This window comes from Pholcus phalangioides, unplaced genomic scaffold (genome assembly GCF_987345545.1).
Source record: "Pholcus phalangioides strain wild (caught in Gottingen) unplaced genomic scaffold, Ppha-v1.0 ptg000007l_1, whole genome shotgun sequence".
Taxonomy (NCBI): Eukaryota; Metazoa; Arthropoda; class Arachnida; order Araneae; family Pholcidae; genus Pholcus; species Pholcus phalangioides.
This window is the reverse complement of record NW_028301600.1, coordinates 3369257-3396921: the sequence shown is the minus strand read 5'-3', so window position 1 is coordinate 3396921 and position 27665 is coordinate 3369257. Positions and strand designations below refer to the sequence as shown.

The 27665-nt window shown below is 38.2% G+C and overlaps 1 protein-coding gene and 2 non-coding genes across 3 annotated transcripts; 2 read left to right on the top strand and 1 right to left on the bottom strand.

Moving 5' to 3' along the window:
* The first annotated feature begins 7012 nt into the window (after positions 1-7012).
* LOC149084804 (heart- and neural crest derivatives-expressed protein 2-like) lies at positions 7013-26428 on the top strand. Its single transcript, XM_089233807.1, has 2 exons — positions 7013-7579; positions 25556-26428. Exons 1-2 carry the CDS (start codon positions 7013-7015, stop codon positions 25652-25654), a joined length of 666 nt encoding a protein of 221 aa, XP_089089933.1. The 3' UTR covers positions 25655-26428.
* Positions 20489-20562, bottom strand: TRNAT-AGU (transfer RNA threonine (anticodon AGU)). Its single transcript has one exon. It is a non-coding gene; the product is annotated as a tRNA-Thr (tRNA).
* TRNAT-AGU (transfer RNA threonine (anticodon AGU)) lies at positions 20736-20809 on the top strand. Its single transcript has one exon. It is a non-coding gene; the product is annotated as a tRNA-Thr (tRNA).
* Positions 26429-27665: the final 1237 nt, after the last annotated feature.

The window sequence follows — 27665 nt, the reverse complement described above, 5'->3', positions numbered from 1 at the left end:
CTTTGATTTTATACATTTACTGGGGCGCAACCTTTGCCGGCCAACTCCCTCTTCACAACATATGTTGTTTATTTCGTCTCACTTTCATCAGAGTGCTATGAAAATGACATGACAAAGCACCAGCTTACTGACGAATTTTATAATGAACGGGAAAAAAAGCAAATGTGACTCCAAGTACCCCCAGAAAACTTCTCCATGGGGGTCCCCAGACTGCAGCCCTGTTGAACAAAAAATTTTCCCTTGGAATTTATTTGTTGGTAAAATAAATACAGGGCCCCCAATCAAGGACCCGGAACCCAATTCGCAAAATTTTAGCGGGGCACAAACTGGATTTATCTCGGGCTATCACTGTTGCAAATTTTAGTCTAAAACAACGAAAAAATAATGCAATTCATCCAGGGCCGCCAAAATGAAACCTGTCAACTACTACATGGAGCTCCCGGCCTGGAATCTTGTCGGACATCCCCCGTGAGGGCCACGAAAAATTTATTTGTATTCGTTTTACCAACGAATAAAATCCACGGCCCCAACCAATTACCCGGGACCCAATTCGCATACTTTTATTTAGTAGGTCCCCAGACTGGCTTTATCTCGGGCTACTGATGTTGCAAATTTTACCATGTTAAACAACAAAAATCAATAAGATTCATCCAGGGGCCCCCGAAATGAAACCTGTCAACTTTTCCATGGGAAGCTTGTCGGGCATCCCCCCCCCCCCGAGAGGGCATCGAAAAATTTTCCTTTTATTAATTTCACAAAGAATAAAATCCAGGGTTCCACATCCAGTAGCGGCGACCCAATACGAAGATTTTTAGTGGGGGGGGGGAACCCAGACTGGATTTATCTCGGGCTTCCGCTGTTGAAAATTATACAATGTTAAACAGAAAAGAATGAGATTCATCCAGGGCCCCCAAAATGAAATCTGTCAACTTTTCCATGGGGGCCCCAACCTGGAAGCTTGTCGGACATCTCCCTGTGAGGACCACGAAAAATTTTCATTTGTATTCATTTTAATAATGAATAAAACACAGGACCGCTCAACCAAGGACCCGAGACCTAATTCGCAGATTTTTTTATGGGCCCCAGGACTGGATATATCTTGGGCTTCCGCTATTGCAAATTTTTCAATGTTAAAGAAACAAGAAAACAATGAGATCCATCAGGGGCCTCTGGAAATGAAGCCTTTTAACTTCCCCATGAAGATATACGTTCAATGCCCCGCCCTGGGTACTCCGGGCGGGGTACTATAATTTTTGTAATGTATTATTAATTTTTGGCATAAAACTAACACTCAATGACTTCTTAAAATATTAATATTCTACATTGCATATTGAGGAAATTGCGTATTGCATTTCCTATCATTGACAAAGCATAGCAGCAAATATTTTACAGAACTATGGATTTGGCTTGGAGGATATTGTGGCCTGGTCGTGTTGAGGGCTTTAACACTGGGATTATAGATGATAATGAAATCAGACATGGCCCTAGCATCGTTTCATTTCGTCTCTTTCATACTGTGAGAGGGGGGGGGGGTATTTTTTCAGCAACCTATTTTTTTAATTATTTTCATTGGTTTCACATTATGCGCAGGAGCTGCTGTAAAAATTCACACTAGAAAATATACACTTCGGTGTATCAGGAACGGATCAATTCATTTTAGATTCTTATGAGAAAAAATGTTTCGGTTTGTGAACAATCCGACTTTACGGACTTCAGAAACGAATCGAGTTCGTAAACCGGGGTTGACTGCATTTAGTTGCAAGATTAGGGCGGGAGGAGGCAGAGATGGTTTATGGGATACCGAGTAGCTTTGAGCAATTTATTCCAAGTGCAGCTCAAGCCTGGAAATTGCGGTAGCGCATGGAAAAATCCGTTTTGCTCGCGCTTTGCCTTAATCTAAGTTATCGTTCAAAATGTGGTATTTTCCGTGGACGAAAGAGAAAGTAAGTGGCAGGCAGGGCAAAGAATGGCCTGCATTCTTGGTGGTCGGTAGTGGAAAGCCAACCGTAACTTCATTTTCGCTCTCCAAGCAATCGTTGCGTGTTTCTGGAGAATATCCAAGTAATCAGATTAAGTGGGAGCAAAATCACTAGGGGGATGTACACCAAACAAAAAAAACTCTCATCGATATCATTCACGAAATTAGTTCTTATCATTTCTCACTATACAATCCCACTGTCAATGATGACCCTCTAGTTCATGACAAGGGGTCTTAAACCTTCTAGACACGGTGGGCCTAATTGAAAATTTTTTCAATTTGGCGGTTTTGGCTCTGCGATGATAAATTAGTGAATCAGTCAGTCCGGACATGTCATTATATATATATAGAGAGAGAGATTTACTTCCCCCCCCCCCACCCTGTATCAAAAGCAGAATGTTTACAGTTAAACTCTTAATTTGATTTTGAATTACTAGAATGTAATTGAAGACTCCGCTTCAAGGCAGCGCGATGTCAGGGCACATTAAAGTGCCATTCGACGCACCGTTGGAAATTACTGATCTAATTGGTATTTTTAATGCAATGTTATTCTCAAGATGTCTCGTGGCACATCTATCCGGTTAATCTCGTGGTTCCCTGAGGTACAGCGGCACACTATTTAGAAATCCTGGTGCTAATAGCTTATTGAATATACAGTCGTTCCCGCTTAGACAACTAATTTTTGAAAAAAATTAACTTTTTTCCTATATTGATAATAACCTTTCTCGAATACAACATTTGAATTTTTTTGCTATTCCCACTAACAACGTTCGAAAATTCATATCGGGCTTTTTCCTCCTTTGAAAACAGCGTACTTTTTCGCCTTTTTTCACAGGTAAAGAAACGAAAATGGTGGTTATTTGTGTGCTAGCGATTAATACGTGAAAACTAATAAAGGTGAGGGTTTCTTTTATGGCATAATATTTTCGGCATAAAGAATCAACTGAAAGTGCGTATTTTAATATTTTTTTTCTTTTTCTCTCACTTCGTCAAACAATAGTGTGCAGAGCATAAACTGCCCTTACTACTGTTCACATACACCAGGGTGATTGAAGTTATGCCACTGAATAGGTAGACTAACAGATAAGAACTAGAAAGAGTTCTCAGAAGAGGTCAATTTTTTTTCCTTTGCGGTCTTATTCAAATTTGCCGCACTAGATCTATTCCAAAAAATGACTTCATCCAAAAAACGAATCTTAAGTGGTGTTATAGACGACTGCATTGGCGTACGCAAAGGGGGGTTTTGGTGTTCTACCCCCCCCCCCAAGCCGAGATTATAGTGTTATTTTGCAGGAAAAAACTTAACCACCCCCCCCCTTGAGAAAATTCTGCGTAGGGCTATGGACGACTGCATATAACAAAGGAATAAAACGGTGGGTCTTTTCATCCAACTCTGAATTTATTTATACAAAATGAAATCGGAATAGAGCGACATGGACACAAAACAAACAACTTAACAGATTTTCAGACGCCAGCATTAAGTAGCATTTGAAGGCGGCTTTTTCAGATAAGAAAAATCGGATTTACCAACTCTACGTCTTGGAATTTAATTCCTAACAAAACAGCCAATACGATGCTTTCGTGGCCTTTGAAATTTTGGAAAAAAAAGCAGTATTATCGTTAGATTTTGCCGAGCCCAGTTCGAGTCAGAATGTCTCGGAACAAGTTTAAAAGAAAAGCTCTAAGAGTGTAGGAGATTAAATAAAAATTCTTAAATTTTTCGATGATAACCCTTCTTGCTTTCGAGAGTTGCAACAGCAAAAAAAAAAAAAAAAAAAATTCAATTTATCACCCAGCACGTTAAACACCATCCTAGGTTCAAAGATGCATTGTACATCAATATAAAAATGTAAGATTCCTTTTTGTCGCTTTTTTGATTATTCCCTACAAACTACATACCGTATAATGCAAGTTAATATTTAATGAAATAACGAATACATAATTTTTTTTATTAAATATCTATGTACCGCTAATAAATTAAAAAACCGCACGAAAACGCTATGGTCGGTGAAAAACTGTCTTACAATTCTTGTAGAAGTTTCCCGCTTATACGTTTTTTAGTTGCGGTTTTTGAAAAATGTTACAAGCGGGATCGACTGTATACGGTATAGCAAAAGTTTCTTTTTAAAAAATAAATACTTGGCAATACAGGAATTTACACTTTAACACATGAACTAAAAGGCAAGGCCTATAATCGCTGACAATTATATTATCTCGTAAGGGCCAGTCCTCTATTATCGAAGTAAAGAATAGAAAAGGATTTTGTCGCTCAGAACACGGAAATATTTATCTTGGTCGCACAATAAAAATACATTTCATTTAATTGCAAATAAATGCGAAAATTTTCGTGTCCATCGGCTAATTTGTTCTCTCAAAATAAAAGTAGTAATTAACTATAGTATAAAAGTATATACATTATAAGAAAAAACACTTTGAATGCGATTTTCTCAGGTAACAGTTTTTGAGTTCATTCATAAGATTTAAAAAAATAATAATATACCTAAAATTCTAAAACTTTGCAGAAATGTTTATTCAATATGTGTTAGTAAAATGAACCTCGAACTTGAATATCTAACCATTCGTTAGAATTTTATGAATTCTTAAAATTAGAAAAAATATATAGAAATTTCGAAAATCTGAGTATTCAACTTTTTTGAAAAATGCTTCGTGGATCAGTTGCATGATCGGAGGTTCATTTTCTTAGCACATCTTTCATAAAAATTCCTGCAAAGTTATAGAATTCTTGGTGCTGTAGTTTTTTTAATCTTACGGATGAACTCAAAAACTGCAATCTGAGATATTTGTGTTCAAAGTGTTTTTTCTTGTATATACAGTTACACCAGTGTTTCTCAAAGTGTGCACCGCGGCTCCTAGGGATGTCAACCTTTGTCAGGGGCATCGTGGCAAGCTGGAGATATTGATTTGTGTGTCTATTTCTGCTTTGAATTGGTTCTTTTATGTGGGAAAAAAATATAGTGGGAAAAAATAATATAGGTGAAAAAAGTTTGAGAACCACTGATCTATTTTGAAAGAACTAAAATTAACCGATTGACACGAAATTTTTTGCATTTGATTTGCAATTGAAAAATCGACTTCGGGGGTCACGACACCCCTTAGTACACTAAATTTAGAAAAATTTCCCATAAATTATCGTAAGCATTCTCTAGAATGCACGTAGCCTGGTAAAGAACCACTTACGTAGAATGCGACGGACCATTATCAAATTCGTACTCTGTTTACAAAGCATTTTAAATAAAAATCATCAGTATATTCATAATATTAGAAATCATTACCAAAATCGTTTTCATTATATTTAAAATATTTTTCCAATAATCAATTTATGATCCTCCTCCACAAAAATACACAGAAAATCGCATTGCCGACATTTGCTAAATACATAATATAGGCCTACTGTGTATATTACTGTTATTTGAACAGATCGATTTAATAAACTTTTTTCTACATTATTTGATACAAAAATGCTTTCGCGCCGCACGCGCGCGATAGGGTCAATAATTGAAGTTTACTAAATAAATTACGTACGTAATTGTGTAATCTGGGTAATCCTCTGAAAATAATTGTATCATGGTACTTAAATTGTGCTATAGACCATGAAACATCAAAACTGGAAATAACCTAACCCTTTTAAAATAAGATTAGTTTTTCAAAGTCAGTTTCAAGACCATTATTGATTATAATCGATATTTATGAATGATTCACGTAACCTTTAACTTAACGGATAAAATAATTTTTGCATACGATACAGGTTTTATTCAATTTAAAAGAACTAAACCTGATTTGCATTCGTAATAATTCGTAAATTTGTTTATTTCTCGTGACCTTTAAGATAAAGTTAACGAAGACCTTCAAAGACTAACCAAAATATAATCCTCCATAACAATTATAGTCTGAATTGTTCCAAATTAACTGTCCCGTCTTCACCAAGTATCCACAGAATCACATATTTCAGTATTCATACCGACTATATTTTTAGATAGTTTATATAGCATGCGTGCGCTCTAACTCCGCAAAAATTACGATCTCTGTAGTAGGAACCTAGATTTTGTTATCTACAACATTAGGAAACAAATTTCTTATGTCAACTTGATACTTCTGTTTCATTCTCTATGCTGTTATATGGTCTATCCCGAGCATTTTTAACCTGCTCACGAGCACCGAGGTGCTTACTGAAGCATTTAAGTGAATTCGATGTGACTGCGCCCAATTTGTAGCCTACACGCGATATTTAGTGGCCAACAGCCAAACAAAATAACCTCATTCAAAAAGCATTTAAGGATTAGGCCTTGAGTTCAAGGCCGTCATTTCAACTTTTTCCAGGGGGGAGGGGGGTGAAGCACATGTACTCTATGTATGTATATATATATACCATTTTTAGTGTATTTTCAAAAGCCAGGGTGCCCTGCCCCCAAATGACGGGACTGCTTGAGTTACAGTATTATGCCGATTTGAGTGTTTGAGCATATTTTTGAAATATATGGCATTCAGATTTGTTATGGGCATCTTTCTCTCAGCCACCTCGTTGGGCATTTTGCCTGTTGTGGTGCTGTTTTTGTATATGTAAGAGTTGCCATAGTGGTGCATTCTTCTGCTGATGATGGATATAGACGGTGCTTGCATTTCAAGAAACGATAAAGCATCCTTCTATCTAATTGGTTAATTTGGATTATTGAGTAGTTTTTACAAATACGGCAAAAAAGAATTTCAATTTGTGATAAGGGTGGGACGGTGGGAACAATCAATGCAACTAACACTTTTAAATTTTAACTTTAGAATATTCCACAGAAAAATTGTGCTCGTATCTAAAATGTTCCCGAAACATTTTCATTACGAAAAGCATTCGTGTATACAAACATTTCTCATTGCGGAGTAATTTCGTATGACTGAGTATTTGTAATTGCATCAAAACATTCGAGCACAAATGTGTTATCAGACAATAATTTCGAAAAAGACAACAGCAATGTTTTTCGTTCGTCGAATCGTGGGTGTGGCTTCAAAGAAGCGACCGCCTACAAAATGGGTGGAGCCACCATCATCAGTATCATCGTGATCTCTGCAGGATCTTGTCAATTAACCATGAGCCTAGTGAGCGGTTACTCTGAGCAACAGTTCAGGGGAACGGCCGACAATACGTACCCCCAACAATATTACGCGACTAATCGCTACGAAACCGTCTCGTCGAATCCGGATTACCTCACTTGGTCTTTCGCAGGTTACGCCACCGATTCTTCGTTAGACTACGCGCCCAGTCAAATAACTATATCCAACGGCATCGAATATTGCTCTAGTGCTACATTAAGGCCCGAGCGGGGCTTCAAAAGAAGAGCCACGGCCAACAGAAAGGAACGACGAAGGACATTGTCTATTAACAATGCTTTCGCGGAATTACGAGATTGCATTCCGAATGTGCCGTCTGATACAAAACTCTCGAAGATCAAAACTTTGCGGCTGGCGACAAGCTACATCGCATACCTGATGGATCTTCTGGCCCAAGACGAACCAGGCCGAGCTCCTCAAGGAGGTTTTAAAGCCGAACTAAGTAAGAAGTTCGAATCCAGAGAAGAAACGAGGAGAAAAGAAATTGTAAGTACTTTCTTGGAATTAGGCAGAATATCACTCGAAACCACCTCAGTTACAAACACTACAAATGCTTTAATTATACTTTATTCAGGGCCGTAACTAGGATTTTTGCAGCCCGGGTCAAACATGATTCTGTCGCCCCCAAAACTTTATAAAATTTTATAACACGGTGTTCTTTGTTCCCAGCTAAAATTGCCGCCCCTAAATTTTGTTGCAAATGGCAGTTGCCCCCCCCCCCCAGTTCCGGCCCTGCTTTATTTATCAGTAATATACATTGTGCGCAAAAATTGACTTGAAGGTTCACTAGGATAAACAGCTTATTATTAGCTTAGCAGTGTCTTTGAAATACTGTACCACATTGGAATTTTAATTCAGTTTATTTGCGATACTTCTTCCCGAAGGTTCATGAAGAATACCTCATTAAAAATGCCGCCTGGACATACGAGTGGTTAGGGAGCTAAACTCTCACTGTAGGTCTGGATTCGAATCCCGGTTCGTGCATGGATATCTACTAACAAATTCCCTGGACAGATCATACTGATCTCTTGGGAATACGTGATGATCACATTTAGAAAAAAAGATATTGACGCACACACAAAGGGTTGAAGGAGTTGGACCCCGAGCCGGGGTTATAGTGTTATTCTGAAGTAAAAAATTAAACCAAACCCAACCCTTCCTCAGAGAGGGAAAAAGATTAAAATCCCATAATCCTTGAGAAAATCCTGCGTACGCCTATGATGTATGCATACTGCCGAAGCCCCGAAATCGGCCAGTTCGCAGTTAACCCGGCCAATGTCCAAATTTCGGACTTTCACCAGATTTTGACCGACCCCTATACATATATATCAATCATTTTTATTTCGCTTATGGGGCCAAACCCGTGCGAATGGTTGGCACAAAAACAGGACATAGGTCGGTATCGTATGAACAATAAACAGCTCAATTTAAAGGGTATAGTAATTTGATCGTGTCCATTGCAAAAAAAAGTACAGATTTCGGATTTGAAGCTCGGAGAATTTTGTTATATAAGATAGAAAATTTTATCGGTTAGTATTGGGTTTGAAACAGGAACTAAATTATGCAGTACGTTGTAAATTGAATAACGGGCATTCCATAAGCATATGGAATAAATCGATTTGATTAGACGCATTACTACAATTTAAGCAGTTTTTGTCCGGTTCAAGTATCACATCCGTTAGAAGTGCGCAGGAATTTCCCTCCAGACCGCATTTGGAAGATCAATCGTTTCCACGAAAATAGAGCATTACAGCAAAGATAGTTTTCCATCGTGAGATCGCGGAAGAGTTGATTGTAATACGCGTAATTTGTTGAACGATAAACTGAAATTAGATCGTCTTGAATCGTAATGTCTACATACCTCGAGACTACCAATGGGAAATGTTTCTTAAGTGAACTTGGTACGATTTGAAGGTCCCAAATACATGCAAGTCGAGTGTTTTGAGAAATTTTAAAATGCTGTAGGCCCAATTGCGGCTATTATTTATGAGGGAGGGGGGCGCGTCGAATTAGAGCGTTATAGCAGATTTTGGGAAGACGATTATTGGTCAGAGTAGTAACTTATACCAGAAAAACAGGGTGTGTTGAATAGCTATTGATATCAGACGTCTGGTCGATTGTCTCAATATGTATCCGGGGCAATATCTGGCAGTTGCGAAAAGTTTGCGTAAAAAATTATTGTGCCTTTTCAATATCAAGAAAGTAATCTAGGGCCCAGATCGGGGAAGCGTAAGTTATGACGGAGCTCGCCATGGAATCAGAGTTTGAAGGCTGTGGGTATAGATGCATTACAGGATTTGCTGAAGATTTGGATAACTTTTCCGGTAGCAATTTCGGCCTTAGCTATAGTGCAATTACTGTTTTTCCGAAATGTGCCGGTAGTGGAAAAAATTTTACAATTATTATACTGTCCTTTAAATGTGAAGTGATCGCTGCAAGCTGCTTTTCCCTTTCTAAGATCAGAATTTTTGTTTTATTGAGATTTACAAATAGCTTATATTTATCGAAATATACCACGAGTCTATCGATTTTCTTCTGAAGAGATATTGAATGTTCTGAAAAAGTACTATATCATCCGCGCAAATAAGACTGCAATTCATTTTTGTGATCAATGGAAACACCTGTAAATTGAGTTGAAGGTGTCATCCAGGTCTGCTAAGAATAAGACGAAAATTAATGGGGAGCATGGGTCTCCCTGTAATACTCCATTAGTTATTATCAATTTTAAATATATAGTTTTGAAATAAATTTTTTCACTAATTCTGGAAAAGTTTTTGATTAGATGAATTTTAATCTAAATTCATTTTAAATTATTATCGAATTTATTTATTGCTGTGACTCAGATATTCTTATCCTTCTTAATATATCTTGAAATCATTTCTTTCAATAATTATGGAATTCTTTTATTGATTGCGAAATAATTATCAGAAATTACGAAATTATTTGTCATTGATTTATACAAATACAACGCCACAACAAGCAAAACGCCCAACGAGGTGGCTGAGTAGTTTTTATATATTTATAAGTTACTTTTTCACTAATTCTGGAATTTTGTTTCAAAAATTATTTTCAGTAATTCTGAATTTCCTTTAGTTCTGGAATTATTTCTTTCACTAATTTTGAAGTTATTTTTTTCATTAATTCGAGAATTAATCGTTTTTCAATGTTTTCAACCGTTTTTTAAAAATTATCGTGGACCACAAGAACTTCGTGGGCCACATACGTTGAAGACCCCTGGTCTAGGAGGCTACGTTAATTTTTGTTTCAAAAAAAAAACCCATCAAGAAAAGAGACGTTTCTTTGGATATTAAGCCGAAGTAAACTCAGTAAGAAAATTCTACTAGAAGACTAGATTTTTTAGTAACTTTTCTATTTCAAGAACTTTTCTTTCCGAGTTAACCTTGGCATAATATAAAAAAAAAAGTCTCTCGTTGATGTATTGAACTGAGGAAAAACCATGTCATTCTCGCTAGTATCCCCAAAAAATAAGCAAAATTGAATAAAATTCAAATTTATGTCAAAGTTAAATTAATCCTTTAATTTGATAGCATTGAAATATTCAGAAATTTTTTTTGAGGGATTATATTAAAAAAAATGAGGTACCCCGAATTCTATTACATGGCAAAAAAAATTTATTGTCAATATTTAAATAAATATGGAATGTTGCACTACCAGACCAGAATTTGAGCTTTTGGTTTCACTTCAGGGAGCACAGTGTATTCATGATTTTAAGATTTGAATAGTATAAAAATGTCATTTATTGTTTGCCATTTTACTTTATCATTATTGAAGAATACACAGCAATACTTCCATACGTGTATTTCCCTCCAAAATTCAATGATTAAAAATCATTCTTCTTTGGCTTGTCAAGGAATAGGAGACCAATAGAAGTACCTTGGCTCAATAGGTACCGTTCAGCCATTCAGCTAGTAATTATAGAGAAACTTCATGAAATAAAAAGCTCACAATAAAAATCGAATGTTTAAGAGTTGCTTAGAAGCTTCAATGCCGAAACGAGCTCAAAATATACAATACCTTTATTTGAAAAATGTAAGAAACTCATGTTTTTTTTTTGAGAGCAACACTGCCAAATAAAGGGTTAAGTTTTTTCAGCTAAAGGTATTCAGAATTGGTTCAGAGTCTTCAGTAAGCATTTTTGAAATATAATTCAAATACTTCGATGTAGTTCAAAGATTCGTAGTAGGTTCAACAAGTAGTAAGTCAAACATGAATGTCAATTCTGTTTTTTGTGCCTAATTATAAATAGAAAAGAGTTGTGGCCATTCATTCAATATGCATTGATTGATATATTGCAACGAAACTTTGGTGAATGAACAGAATGAAAAAATCTCCAGAAAAATGTTCCCTCTATTTAATAAGCTTCGGGGTTAGTTTCGTGAGGGCGTTTTTATGTAATGATCACATTCCAAGTACGATGATGGTCGATGGGGACTTCGCTATGAATTGCAGGTGAACAAACATTGAAGATGGGGAAAGGGAATCGGCCACCAAACTGAATTCTGATCGATACACCAACTGTATATTCCCCCCCCCCCATTCTTGTTCCAATAACGTCATTTGCTGACAAATGACCAAAAATGGTAATCCTTATTTTTATTACTGACCAACATCAAAGCTTACCCACGATTAATACAAAGACATCTGTATGGTTGTTTCTGCGGCATACCATTCTCTCTTGCGCACAAAACTACCACCAGGCTGTTCTTATTTATTACGGAATTCGGGAATATGCAATCGATGTCGATGCACCAGGATCCACCCATAACCCACGGGCCAAATGTGGCCCACCGACCATTTTTATATAATAGCTACTTTACATAGAAAAACTTATATTCTAAAAAAAATTCTTCAAACAGCTCTAATTTAAATAATTTAAAATTAATGGAAATATATTTTCAAAATTATTGGGTAAATTTCAAGTTTAATAAAAGAAATAATTTATTAAAACGAATTAATAAATTAGTGAAAGGAAGTTAATTGAAAATAAAAAAATCTCAATTTAATGAAATAAATTCAGAGTAAACAAATTGTTCAATAATTTGGAGAACATTGTTTAATAACCGAGAATACCGCGGTATGACTTGGAGGCCCGCGGGCTTTGTGGAAAGTCTAATTTAGCCCGCAATGTCTGAAAGGTTGAAGACCCCTGCGCTATACGATCAAACATCTATAAGGCCACTCCAGAACACTGATCAGATTTATAAAATTGAAGGCACATTTATAAATGAATATATTAAAAACTGTGTATACATATGTAGAATCTAGTTTTTTTTGAATAATTATAGATACACACAAACCAGGAGTGAAGAACAAAACTCAATTTTTTGAATTCGCTGATGTTATACTGAAAACTTATTTTCCTCGCACGTGGTCTAGAACATATATTTCTTCTAATTTATTTAAAAACACAATGCAACAGGCTAAAACCCAATTACAGATTGTAGTAATGAAATAAAAAAAATGTCTCACATACAGGGTGCATTGGAGTATGGCATTTTTCTGGCGAACCGTTTATCGTATAGCGGTATATTTTCAAATAACGTAATACTCAGACATGTCATTCATGTTGCAAGGAGTTGTACAGTTATTAAAATAAAAACTTAAATCTCTTATACAGTCCCCGTGTACCCCTTGAACCCACTTAGAAAGTTGTTGCCCACCCTGTCTCACGTGATGCCAACAAAAGAAATTCTATGTTTCTAAGTGCAATATTTACTGAGATATTCGAATTTAAAAAACAGGAAAGTATGGATAAAAAGCATTAAATGCTGGTAAAACGGGTTTTCCCGCATTTCAAGCTGTTTTTACCCAACTTCCCTGTTTCCTGAATTAGAATAACTCAGTGAACATTGCACTTAAAAACATTGAACTTTAGAGCAACAACTTTCTAACTGGGTTTCGGGGTACACGAGGACTGTATACCACCGGGGACACCTCTGTTGACGTAATACTTGTATGGCCTCTTTATGCATAATTTCTGACTGAAGTTGGAGTCAAAAAGTAGTGAAGGAATGATAGGACTTCAGAAATAGCAGTAGACTCCATAATCAACATAACTTATTACATTTTATCAGAAGGTTAAATATTCAGAACTGAGTAGCATGATTGATTAACGTGAACTATTGAATGATGGTCACAGAGATGAACGAATATAATGCAATGCGAATGTACAATACAATTCGGCAGTATTTATACACTGGTGTAAGAAATTAAGAGAATTTGCAGACTTGGTCGCGTATCTCTAGAACTACTGCACCGATTTTAATGAAATTTGATATGTACATACATTGCTACAATACAAAACAAATAACCATTCAATAATTGTAATACACACGCATGATCGTGCGTAACGCTCGTTGGAGTCGGAAGGTATGTAACAGCGGTTGCAGAATAAAAAAAGTTTTGTTAATAGATGGGTTAATAGGGGGTATGGTCCCCTCTTACAAATATACAGGTCTCGCAGCGTGATTTCATACTTGAAATAAGGCAGTTTATCATTTCCTGTTACAATTGGTCCCACTCGTTTAGCAGCAACGCTGTTTTCATTCCCTGGATGGTTCCCGGAGGGGGGTTGCGAGTTGCAATTGCCCTCCCCAGAGCGTCCCAGACATGCTCTATAGGGTTAAGGTCTGGCTGGCCAATCCATCCGGCGAATATCTAGAAAATCGAGAAAATCTAGAAAACTCTCTAGAAAATCGTCGAGCAGAACAGCTCTATGTGGCCTCGCGTTATCGTCCATTAAAATGAACTCAGGGCCAACTGCACCCCTGAAAATGCGAACATAGAGCTCCAAGACCTCATCCCTATACCTCACACCAGTCACAGTGCCTCTTTCAAAGACATGGAGAGGTGTGCGGCCATCCAACATGATGGTAGTAGGCATGATGGCAACATTGGAGGGTAGGTAGTGGGTTCCTGGTTCTCTCCATATGAACGTACGGCGAGAATCGGTGCTTAGGCTGAACCGGGACTCATCAGTGAAGAGAACGGTCGCCCATTGATCCATACTCCAATCTCTATGCTCTCTGCACCATGATAAACGGATTCTCCTGTCCGTAGAAGTGAGCGGGACGCAAACAGCAGGTCTTCTTGCAAACAACCCTCTCTCATGAAGTCTTTTGGAAACAGTCACCCTTGATACACGGGTTCCTGTGGCTGCATACAAGTCACGAGAGAGCTGAAGCTGTAGCACTCCTGTTACGCCTCGCTATAATCGACAAATGGTGATCTCTGGCCCTCGTGGCTCTTGGACGACCTTGCCCAGGCTTTCTCTCGATGGATCCGGTATCCTGGAACTGTTTCCATAAGTTACACACGACGCTGGGCGTTAAATTGAAGTCTCTACAAATCTGGACTTGAGATTGGCCTGCTTCTAGCCTTTCCACAATTCGCCACCTCATTCCATCATCTAAACGTTGGTGGTTACTCATTTTTACTGTTACAATTTGAAATTAACCGATTGCTGCAAAATAACACCAAGAAATTCACCGAGGTGTGCTAGCGAACGAAATGCGTCTTAACTTACGCGCGCTTATAAAGCCTGTTTCTCTACTGGCTCCGCCTACACACACGTGTACGCTTACGTATAAGATTTGCATTTTTGTCTAGAAGTAGTGGTTTTACATTCAGTTCAGTTATTTTCATGAAATTCGATAAAATATGCAAATTCTCTTAATTTATTTCACCAGTGTAGATCCACGATGTGACGTATATTTCACGGTTATGGTTAAAGTCAAAAAGTTCATTTCACCACAAATACTCCCCCTTGAGTCGTGAAGATAATCAAGAAGTAAACCGGACGAGAACGACGACCAGAGCGTGTAATCACTGCGCCGTCCCGAACTTCATTACTTGAACCAAGGAATCACTTTGTACGTAGGCGGGTTTTAGCCTGTTGATGGAAATTGGACATCAACGGCAAGAAAGCAACAAAGTGTAGAACTTCTCCGTTCTCTGCAAGACACGATGTGGACCTTGATACGGGTATTGCAGTGGGCGACGAACGGAGTCATTCCTGGCGAAAACGTACTTGACCATCGGTAGATCTTTGTGAACAAAGCATGCTTTAGAGGTGTTGCTTGAAGTAGGAGTTGGACGTAGTCGCTGCACATAAGCTTTCAAACTCCCCACGAAATCTTGCCTTGGAGATGTCTTTGGAAGAGTTTCGGAAGAACTCGCCGGGCAAACGGAGGGAGCATCCATACACCAAATCGGCAGGCGTAGCTTCCATATCTTCTTCCAAACTTGCACGTATCCCAGCAGCACGCTGGGAAGAACTTCTGTCCATCGGATGTCAGTATGGTACACGATGGCGCTTTTCAACTGGCGGTGAAAGCGCTCTACGCAGCCATTAGACTGCGCATGGTAAGCAGTGGTTCTGGTTTTTTCAGCTCCAAGGAATCTGCAAAAATATTTGAAAAGATCACTTTCAAAATTTTTTCCTCTGTCAGTTGTCATGGTCTCAGGTACTCCGAAACGAGCTACCCAGCCAGAATAAAATGTTTCAGCTATTGTTTCTGCAGTTTGATTTGGAATCGGAAATGCCTCGGGCCAACGTGTAAAACGGTCGATGCACGTTAATACATAACGGTTATCTCCAGACGATGGGAGAGGACCTACCACATCCAAATGCACATGTGCAAATCTGGCTGTAGGTAATGGATAAGTACCGAGAGGAGATTTCACGTGCCGTTGTATTTTGGACACTCCATGCAAGTTCGACAAAATTCTTTAGTCTTTATTCAAGGATTGCCACACAAAACGCTTTTTCACCATGTCTATCGTACCTTTAATGCCAGGATGCGATAGCCCATGAATCATGTTAAGTACTTTACGTCGGAATTCCTCCCGTAGAAACGTCACAATACAGGGACTGTTCTACGTTCGGTATCGTGAGATCCTTTAATTCGAGACCACTGTCGGAATCGAGTAAAGAACGCAATCCTGGGTCCGACCGCTGGGCGCAGGCCATTTGCTCATAATCCAAACCGCTCAGTGAAATTTCTTTCACACGCGAAAGAGCATCTGCAACCACATTCTGGTTGCCAGGCAAATAACGCAAATCAGTTGTAAATTGTCTCATATATTCCAAATGTCTGATTTGGCGAGGGGAATGTTTGTCACCTTTCTGTTGTAGTGCATACGGGAGAGAACGATGGTCACTAAAAAGGGTAAAGTTACTGCCCTCTAACATGTGTCTAAAATGGCGTATCGCCGAATAGACAGCTAGTAATTCTCGATCGAAAGTACTATACTTTTTTTCTGGTTGAGAAAGTTTGCGAGAAAAAAATACTAGGGGTTCTACAATTTTATTACCAGTTTCTTGCTGCAAAACTGCACCTATCGCTACCTCAGAAGCGTCTACACATGGCGAAAGTTTGGCATCCGGTTGGGGGTAAGTCAAAAGTGATGCCTCTGAAATAGCCTTTTTGCAGGCTTCAAAAGCTTTTTTACTCGAGTCACACCAAATAATTAATGACTTATCTCGTTTAGGCTTACTTTTGACTAACTCATGCAAACCTGTTTGAACTTCAGCTGCATTTTTTAGAAACCTGTGATAAAAATTTATCATAGCCAAAAATCGACGCAAACGTCGACATTTTTTGGCAATGGATATTCAACTAATGCCTTGACCTTTTCGGGCATGGGCAAAAGGCCTTTTTGTGTTATCAAATATCCTAAAAATGGCAATTCATCATAACCAAATGCACATTTTTCAAGATTTATTAAAATACCAAAATCAGAAAGTCTTGAATACTTGTTCCAAATCACTTTTGAGATTCGGCATCGACCGAAGCGACTAATAAATCGTCTAAATAGCAAAAACAGCATCCTAAACCAGATAAAACTCTATCCATGAACCGCTGGAAACTTCGAGCAGCATTACGCAGGCCAAATGTCATGTATACATACTCGTTAAGTTCAATTGGCGTAATGACTGCGGTCTTGGGGATACCTTCAGGTTCCACTGGGATTTGATGTTATGCTTTTACTAAATCTATTTTCGAAAAAATGGTCTTGCCAGAAAGAGAATTTGTTAAATCGTGAACATGGGGGATAGGATAACGATCAGGGATCGTAATTGCACGTAGACGCCTAAAATCACCACATATTCTCCATTCTTCTTGGGAACAAGGTGTATAGGACTTGCCCACTGACTTTTAGAGGGCCGTATGATGCCCTGTTGGATGAGAGAGGAGACTGAAATTCACATTTAACCGCTTGCAACTTTTCAGGTGAAAGTCTCCTAGGCTTGGAAAACACTGGTGCACCCTTTGTTTCGATGCAATGAGTGACGTCATGAGGTTTAGGATTAGAATTTAAATTATAATTAAATAATTCAGGGTATTTTTTTAAAATGTTATGGTACGGTAATTCTCCAGAAATCGGAGTTAATCCGCACGAGGGTCCTGAACAACTTAATCCCTTCGATTGAAGAGATGTTTTGCTATCAATAAGTAACCTATTTTTGACGTCAATCAATAACTCATATTTTTCCAAAAAATCGACTCCCAAAATCGGTTGAGATGTATCAGCAATGACAAACGTCCAAGGAAATGATCGTCGTAGTCCAAGATTTAATTCGAGCTTTTTTGTGCCATAGGTAAAAATTTTTGAACCATTGGCCGCGTACAGGGTGAAATCCTGTTGTTTTTGAAGTCGTAGTTAGTGATCTCGGGATACAGCTGATAGCAGCTCCACTATCCACAAGGAAACGAAATCCTGATTTGAGATCAAGAACATATAGACGGCTGTGTAAGTGGCCATCGTCTGCCGCCGTTAAAGCAGGCGAGGGGGGCTAGCAGTTTTCCGACCACTGACACGGCTGGACACACCTGGCGGCTTTGGTACCAAAACGGCTATAATACCAACATAATTTTCCTGAACGCAACTGATCTGAAAAATTTCGATCACCTGATCGAGATCGTTTTTTGTTGCGAAAAAAATGTTTGTTTACAACGAGACATTCTTTGGACTTCGTCCATCAAAGCTGACAAATCTAACCGAAGCTGATCTAATTCAGAATTTGATTTTTGAACGCCGGATACTATAGGGATATTTGAGACTTCATTTATTTTGTCGGCAATAACTGCCAAATCTGTAAGCGAATCTTTACATGTTGACATATCTGTTGCATATGAGCTGGTAACCTATGTGACCAGAGTGTACGTAACACATCTTCACTGATTGAATTAGCTGCTAACGTTCGCATTTCGTTCAATAACTGTGAAGGTCGTTTGTCACCTAAACTCAAATCTTGTAACAATAGTCTGAGTCGCGAATTTTCAGATTGTGCGAAATGTTCAAGCACTCTAATTTTAATTTGTTCGTATGCCCTTTCTCTAGGCGGATCGCGAACAAGATCTCAACAACTTAAAATTTTTACATCTAAATTAGCGACTATTATATGAAATTTAGTAGTGTCAACAGTGATACCTGCAATGTGAAATTTCGATTCCATTTGCTGAAACCACAATTCCGCGTCATTTTCCCAAAAAGGTGGTGCTTTGACGGCTACTCTGGAAATCCCAGGGACCGAATTATCGTTGGGATTCATCATGACAATATGAGCGATTTTTTTTTTTTAATGGCCAGCGCCAAGGGACCGGACAGCAGAATCACCAACTCCACTCAAAACGACAATAGTTCGAAAAAATTGGTTTTATCGCACCTCAAAAATGTCCGACGAAAAGGCTCAACAAAATTCAGGCATCACCGGCGACAACTCGGTCAGGATACTCGGCATCAGCAGGCATCGATGTCAGCTAACTCCACAACATCACGTCCCGGTAACCAATGAAGGAATGATAAAACTTCAGAAATAGCAGTAGACTCCATAATCAACATAACTTATTGCATTTTATCTTATCAGAAGGTTAAATATTCAGAACTGAGTAACATGATTAATTAACGTGAACTATTGAATGATGGTTACAGAGATGAACGAATGCAATGCGAATGTACAATAGAATTCGGCAGTATTTATAGATCCACGATGTGACGTATATTTCACGGTTATGGTTAAAGTCAAAAAGTTCAGTTCGCCACAGTAGTATAAGCACCCTTCTTAGCACTGCTTGGCGCCATTGGCGCAAAGTGCCGAGTCTAATGTAACCCCGCGAAAAAAGGAAATAAAGTTTTTTTTCACTGCTCACCTTTTTTTCCATCCTCGACCGCACAGCAATAATCCCATAGAAATCGGAATAATCCTTAGGGCACACAGGTGAAATAATCCAAAATGCACGTAATGAATTGAAATAATCCACGCGGAATTGAATGGGCGGTAAAATCATACTACCGAATTTTAAAAAGAATCACGACAATAAGAAATTGAAATCGATTGAAAAATAAATTCCGAAGAGTTTCAAATTACTAGGCCTCGGCCCAATAGAAGCTATTTACACCGTCAAGAATATAAAAAAAAATCGGTGCTGAAACGCGACTGAGAGCAGAATATCCTGCACCAACGCGCGATGGAAATGAAATGACACGTAGTTCAACAATGCATCAGCGCAGAAAACGTGTCGTCCAATCGCTAACATAGGCGCATGCGAATATGCAAATCAGTGGCTACAACACCTGTAGGACGAACTTTGTTCGGCGCGGGCTCATTCTCGGACGTCGCTTCGCTCTACCGGCCGTTAAAGTGGGCCCCGGACTAAAATTATCAACTGTTTTCACTACAACCAGAAACATGGGAATATTATTTCACTAAGCACGATTGAAGCCCTAGCAGGCAGTATAATCCAGTTAAAGCACGCAAGCACAGCGAAAAATAAACGTTTCTGAAGGGGTCTAAACTGCACCCCCCCCCCCAATTTTTTTATTAATCCATGATTTCTTGCGGTCTGCATCAGAAATGAAACGATTTCTTCGGTGCCGATATTGGGATCAGCGGAGAATCGATATCGTTCACGAATTTAGAGCCACCTTCACTATTCCCAAAGGGATTTTAAAAATCCGGTATTAGTATTCTCCAGCGTGGCTTCGTTAACCGCTTATATCCCTATCTTGGGACAGAGTGGGAGCCATGTTCTGGTTTGGTGGTGGTATTAGTATTTGGTTTTTCGAAATTAGTATCCATTAAATATAAGATCGCTCTAATAGAGAAATGATCGGAACCGAGTTTCGGGATAACCTCAAATTCAACTGTTTGACGGTACACATTTGCAGATACACTAATATAATCAACGACACTAGCACCATTTTGATTAAAAGTGAAATTACCTGGGTTGTCTTGGGGAAAGTGCGGTTCAAAATAAATTAAACATACAGAACTCAGAGTGAGATAGATGTTTTTTTCTCAGCCCGAGATATCAAGGAAAGTTATTTCCGGATATTTTGCTGAGGTGAACTCGGAAAGAAAAGTCATCACGTCTCCGCTGGGACTCGAACCCAGGCCCTCTTGCATACTGGGCAAGCATGCTACCATCTACACCACTGGAGACATGACCCTGCCTTCCTTATTTCACGCACTGTGGCGTGAGGTGCTGAAGTAGAGGCATTAGCCTCTCTAATGCCGTCCCACCCGGGGGCCATTTCCTGAACTTAAGAGAGGCTACTAATGCCTCTACTTCAGCGCCTCACGCCACAGTGCGTGAAATAAAGAAGGCAGGGTCATGTCTCCAGTGGTGTAGATGGTAGCATGCTTGCCCAGTATGCAAGAGGGCCTGGGTTTGAGTCCCGGCGGAGACGTGACTTTTCTTTCCGAGTTCACCTCAGCAAAATATCCGGAAAATAACTGTTTCCTTGATACAGTACATATTGCCTCCATTCAGGAGCTTACTTCTATGGTTTACGACAAGGTCGTTCGATCTGTGATGAATGAGTTCATCAAAGAAAGAGGGATTAAGAGCATATAGATTATCATGGGTGATCTGAACGCTCGCGTTGGCAATGTTTTCACAATTAAATGTAATTATGAAAATAAATAGGTCCTCAAAATCTTTGTTAAAATTGGGGTAGGGCAGAAAGTAGCAAGATACAATGTGGAGTTTAAAATAATCAGCTGATAAAAAAATGAAAATAGTAATTTTTAAAATGTTTATATTTGTTAATTTATTTTGATCGTATCAAAAAATTAGGCGTCCACTGGGTCTACCAACATATGATTTAGGCCCGTATTCACCGACATGGTTTAAACCGTAGTCCCAATTTTTGGATAAGAGATCATAGATTGGTTAAAAACCTGAATTTAACCAATCCGTGTCGATCTCATCAAAAAATTGTGACTATAGTTTAACCCACGTCGGTGAATACCGCCCTTAGCCGCCAGACTTTGGATAGTTTTATAATTCTGTATTTGGGGTGGCAATTTAAATTCCGTAGTATGCCAGGTTTTCCCACCAGTGAAAAAATCGCAATCCGTGAAATCATTCCAGAAATCAGGATATTTATATGTTATACAGTCCGGCAATATTAAAGTGCAAAATATTTCTGGGGGTTTTATTTTTTGAGACTTTCGAGACTTTTTTTTTTTGAAGATATAAAATTTTGATTAGAAGTCGATTCATCATTATAATTACAAGGGTCTGTATTGCAAACGGGCCGGCCATAATTCATAAATTTGACTTCTGTACTTTAATTATCTGTACATTCCGGATTACAAATAAAAATCTCGTTATCTATTATTAGTTTGTCCATGAACATTTTTGCATTCTTACCCTGAGTTACCGCCTTTTTCCTTTCAACGTTCAGCATCCTCCTCTTTCTGACGGCCGGTGAATAATCCTAGGAGACCGATATGCCAAAGGATTTCAAATCCTTCCATTTTTGCAGGATTGTATTGCGATCATCAGTGGAGGGTACGCGAGCGATGATCGGTGCCAGTTTTTCACTTGTAGATTTTCTTATCATATGGGCCCTGTCGATTGCACTCGGGACACTCCCACTTTTTCGCACAAGTTCTTGATTTTGACCTTACACACATCCCAGGTTTCAGCGAATTCATCACAGGGAACCCCGAAAAACACCAGATTATCACGACGCGAACGGTTTTCGAGGTCGTCAATTTTCTTATCTTAACTATAGATTATATCGTGATCCAGTCGATGACGAAGCTCCTGTATTTCAGCAGCCATTTTGATATTTTCAGTACGGAGGTCATCTCTCTCTCGTTTTAGCCACTTCCAAGTCCATCAGGATTCCGGACAGCGAGTTTTCAACCGATTCAAATCGTCGCGACAAATCGGCAAGTTCTCCCGTATTCCGCAGTGCAAAAGTTCTTAGCTCTATAAGTAGATCTCTGTCACTCTGATTCACATCATCAGAGACAGCAAGAGTAGCATCGGATGATGAATTATGTCTAGGGCGTAAGATTGTTCGAAGACCGATCAGCAAGGTCAGGTGGTGTTCTGCCAAGCTAACGTTGAGAGTGAAATATTCCGTCGATCTTAATTTCCTCAGTATTTTTGGTATTTTTCGCCATTCTATCCATCAGCTTATGATCGGTAGAGACGGATCAATATATTGAGGGCTAGGCTTCACATTCAATTTTATAATTGTTGAAAAAATTGTAAAACTACATCTTCGTTTAAAAACTATTAAAAAAAACTTTCAAAAATGGCTTCGGAGAGAATAAAAAATGAGGGTCCTTCTCACACATGAAGGCCAGTGTTGCCACCCTTGCTCACCAAATGCTAATGAGGCTTTTCGAATAGACGTCATAATCATCAGCATCACTATGAGGGACACACTAGATCAGTGTTTCTTAACCTTTTTTTGCCCGTGGCCCCCTTTGAACCATATTTTTTTCTCGTGACTTCCCTGTTTTACCCAGACTTTTCAACTCTCATCTAGAAGCAAGACACTTTATACGTATTGAAATGATTTTTTTCAGTGACCGAAAATTTAGCAAAGAAAATTGGCCTCCAGACCACTAGCCTAAAATTTATTGATCTCCCTGCTAGTCCGAGTTCTATCAGGACCGTCTCAATATCATGGGCCCCCCTCCTTAGGCAAAGTGATGCTATGGTAGTCCCATACTTTATCTGGAAATAAACAGCCTACATATTTCCTACTTATTTTCAAAATTAAATGTACTATACAAAATATCATAAGGTGGGGTCACTTATGGGCATGAGGCCCCTCACAAGAGTGGGACTGACAGAGCTACAGCCCGGGACCTAATATGGTTTTCATCTTTTTTTTGTTTTTCATACAATAATTTTCATATAGGGAAGGGGGTCTGAAAAATTTAGCCGGGGACTTGAGAAAAACCCCATCTTAGGGATCTTGTTGCAAAATGTAGGCGGTGACGTCTTGGTGGGTCCATGCCCTAAAGAAGGCCCTGGTTTTATGGGTGGTTTTTGTATCTCTCTCTCACTGTAAGTGTTAGTCACTAATATAAAATCTTTATTTCTTCACACCTTAATTTTTCTTCTCAGCTCTCCAAACCACCTGTCATGGCCCCTTTCTCCATTTTCTTCCGTGGACCCCTTGAAGTATCCCAGTACCACTGCACTAGATGATCCCCATAGAGATCAATGTTAAAATTGCCGATTTTAGCGTAGAAATGCGGAAATTCAGTGAGGTTTTCCACCACACCAATAATTTTAAAAATTGAATTGAATTTTTGATTTTCGAAATATTCAGTTCGCTTAAAGATACGAAGTCTAATAACATAAATATAAAATAATGATCCGGACCCACTTTTGAGGTGAATATTCATGTAATAACACGTTGATTGAAACTTTTTATTTATATCTTCTCAAGCGCAAAAATGATAATTAATGTCTCCGTATTGTCTTATCCAATTATCCAATTGCATCAATCCGTATAGTTTAGGATGTTAAATAGGCAGATCGATAACTTGAACTTTTTCTTCAATCTAGATTTCTTTCTTTCGTGCGATTCGCCATATTGGTTACCTTGTATGTCCCTCAAGAAAGAGGGAAATATCACGTGATCCAAAAAGCCTCATATCGTATACTGAAGTTGGAAGGGAGGGAGGGGGGTGTTGCAAACTAGGAAAATGGGATGCAAACAACAATCAATGCTGATTCCTATGGCGAAATCACCGCTGGAGAGAAACCAACGCTCCCGACAGAAAAAAAAACTCTTCTGAGGGTAAAGTTAGAAAACCTCTCTCATTGCGCCAAGCAAAGTAATAAAATTGGCTAGACTGTTTGATCAATTCATTATAAGCCAGGGAAGAAGGATTGCCATTCCCCCTTTTTTTACCAATTCGGTTAGTGAAGTGTGTCTCTGGTGTATTGGTTAGCGCACTTGCCCGGTATTTAAGGGGACCCGGGTTCGATTCCCGGAGGAGGCAAATCACTTTTCTTTCCAAATATCAGTTTCGGCATATATCCAGAAAATTCAATTTCTCAGGCTTATTAATTGTTTTGTCAAGTTCTGTAAAAGATCTTTTTATTAAACTTTTATAGTGTAATACCGGTCTAATGCCATTATTACACTATAAAAGTTTTAGTAAAGTTATTTTATAAAGCTTGAAAAAAATAAGCAATAAGCCTATTGGTTACATTCGAGTAACCGATACCCTTATTGGTTGCATTTTTCAAGCTTTATAAAAGAACTTTTCTAAAACTTTTATCGTGCAATTCCGGCCTATAAAAGATTTTTTCTCTTAATGGTGGACGTTCGACCACGACTTAAGTGTGCATCTGATATATAGGCAGGTTATACAGGGTGTTTCAAAAAGAATCATCCGATTTAAAAAAATCATAACTATTCAGCTTTTAATCCATTTTGATCGAATAATGTATACCCAGAAAGAGGCAAATCTCGAGTTTCACGCAGTTACCGACAGGTTCCTTCAGCCACCACTTCAGTTTTTGTCAAGATTAGCTTTCCCACAGTTAGAAACCGATTCGGATGACTTCATTTTTCAGCAGAACGGGGCACCACCACACTGGAGCTTGGACGTTCGAGAATTTTTTAACAATCCCATTCCTAAACGATGGACGGGCCGTACGGGACGGCGATTCAGTTAACACGATTCAGTTAACTGAACGATTCAGTTCACCTGACGATTCAGTTAAACATCACTGGCCTCCAAGATCGCCAGACCTCACAGTGTGCGATTTCTTCTTGTGGGGGTTTATAAAAGACTACGTTTATGTGCCTCCCCTTCCAGCTACATTAGCCGAACTGAAGGTACGCATAACAGCAGCCGTGGAAGCAAACATGCTCGCAAAAGTTTGGGACGAATTTGACTACCGCATAGACATGTGCCGTGCATCCCAAGGTGCACATATTGAGCACCTTTAATTTGGTTTGTAAAAAAAACTTTGATTAGCAATGTAATATAAAATTAATCTTAAGTGTCTATGTTGAATATTTTTCGTAATATACGCATTTAAAATCGGGTGATTCTTTTTGAAACACCCTGTATTTAAACAGAACATGTAACAGCACATGCGCTAATAACGTATTTTGTAAGTGCCTAACATTAAGGTTGATGTTGTTGATGTTTTACAGGCGAGTTTGATGCCCGGATGCAACGGAGATCGCAAATCAAAAGGTCGAACTGGATGGCCACAACACGTGTGGGCATTGGAATTGAAAAATGATCCATGAACTAAATTCACATCAAAGAGATTTTTTTTCAAATCATTCGATGAATTGGACGCCTGTGAGTGTGAATTACAATTTCTGTTGTTTCAATAAACATGAGACTAAAATAATGACGGTTAGCTGTTTATTCGAAATAATGAACGCTGTGCTAATGATCTTTCACGTCAGACTGTTGTTTTTAGTAAGAGTCATTACTAAACGTACATACGAACGTTAGTGTGTGTTTCTACAGAGCAGCAACTCACAGCATAATATGTATTTGTTAACTTGTATTTAACGCTGAAAGCATCGGCTTGTAATAATAATAACTAGAGCCCAGAAGTTTAGGCACTAAAAATGGGCAAAATAGTCAGTCAAAAAGACACCAAAAATGCTTAAAATAGGCACTAAAAAAGGTGTTTATAATTATTGGAAAAAGGAAAAATAACTAAAAGAGCAATGATACTAAGGCCCGGATTACACTATAAAAGTTTAATAAAAGATCTGCTACAAAACTAGAAAAAAAACCAACCAATAAGAGTATCGATTACATTCGAGCGAACGTAACCAATAGGCTTTTTGGTTTCATTTTTCAAGTTTTATAAAAGAACTTTCATAAAATGTTTATAGTGTAATCCCGGTCCAAAAACTGGCTAAAAAAATTATTGCTCTGACTCAATGTACTGTTTCAATTTTTGATTATAATAACTGTAATATTAACCAAGAGTTAAACTGATATCCTCACGCCAAAAAAGTGTTCGTGGTCCTTTTAGGCCGGTATTACACTATAAAAGTTTGATAAAATCCCTTTTATAAAACTTGAAAAATCTTACCAATAAGGTTATTGGTTACATTCTAGAAAATGCAACCGTTGACCTTATAGGCTGCATTTTTCAAGTTTTATAAAAGGGATTTTAGAAAACTTTTATAGTGTAATACCGGCCTAAGATTAGGTCGGAGTTCGGTTTAATCGGATACTTAATATGGAATTATCTGCAAAATATAAATGCCAGCTAAAATTGAAAGATAATTATATCAAAACTATAACGTTTCCATGTGGAATTATTCTAAAAAATTTTCATAATAACGACATATTTTGCTCAAACTTCTCAAATATTAATCTTTATTCTATTCAGTGAGTCTGTATCAAGTTTAAAAAAAATTCTCCAATTGAGATGATTTTTACATATATTTCTGGCCATGGTTGTTTTTGTTGTGCATTTATTCGTAGTGTAAAAAAAAGCGAAATAGAGTATATGGGTCCTAGCTCATATCCCACTCTGTTGGACAGTGGGACAGCTCTTGGGATAGTCATCGGTCAGTTATCTATTTGCAATGCGTGAGCCAGACATGTTATGTGAAGCATGCGGAGAGACAAACGTCTAATTTATTTTCGGCTTTTCTAATGTTGCATTTATCTGAAACAAAAACATTTATGTCCCATCCGGTGAAAGTAGTTAAGCCGGGATTACACTATAAAAGTTTGATAAAAGTAATTTTATAAAACTTGAAAAATGCAACTAATAAGGTGATCGATTGCATTTGCTAGAATGTTACCAATGCTCTTATTGGTTGAATTTTTCAACTTTTATAAAAGTACTTTTATAAAACTTTTATAGTGTAATGGCGGCCTTAGGCCGGGATTACACTATAAAGGTTTTGTATACGTGCTTTTATAAAATTTGAAAAATACAACCAATAAATAGATCGGTTGCATTTGCTCGAATGTATTGAATCGAACGGTATGAGGATTTTAATCTGAAATGTATAGTAAAGATGAAAAGTCTTTGTCACTTCTACGCCCAAACACCAATTTTCGTATCTCTCGGGCACGCAATGCTAAAAATATCCAAGCTCTTCAGAATATGGCCTCTAAAATTCACGAATAAACATAAAAAAAAATGTCGGAAAGGGCATTTATGCCAAGAAAAATTCAAAAAATAATCGAAAATAGCCAAAAAAAAGGCATTTTGCCTGAACTTCCGGGCTCTAATGATAACAAACACTATGCGTTGTTTATCTCAACTTTGTGTTC

Bases quoted from the DNA above. Each gene is read 5' to 3' on its own strand.
- LOC149084804 (XM_089233807.1), top strand. From the start codon at position 7,013: ATGGGTGGAGCCACCATCATCAGTATCATCGTGATCTCTGCAGGATCT. The intron at 7,580-25,555 runs GTAAGTACTTTC...GATGTTTTACAG, and splicing joins AAACGAGGAGAAAAGAAATT to GCGAGTTTGATGCCCGGATG.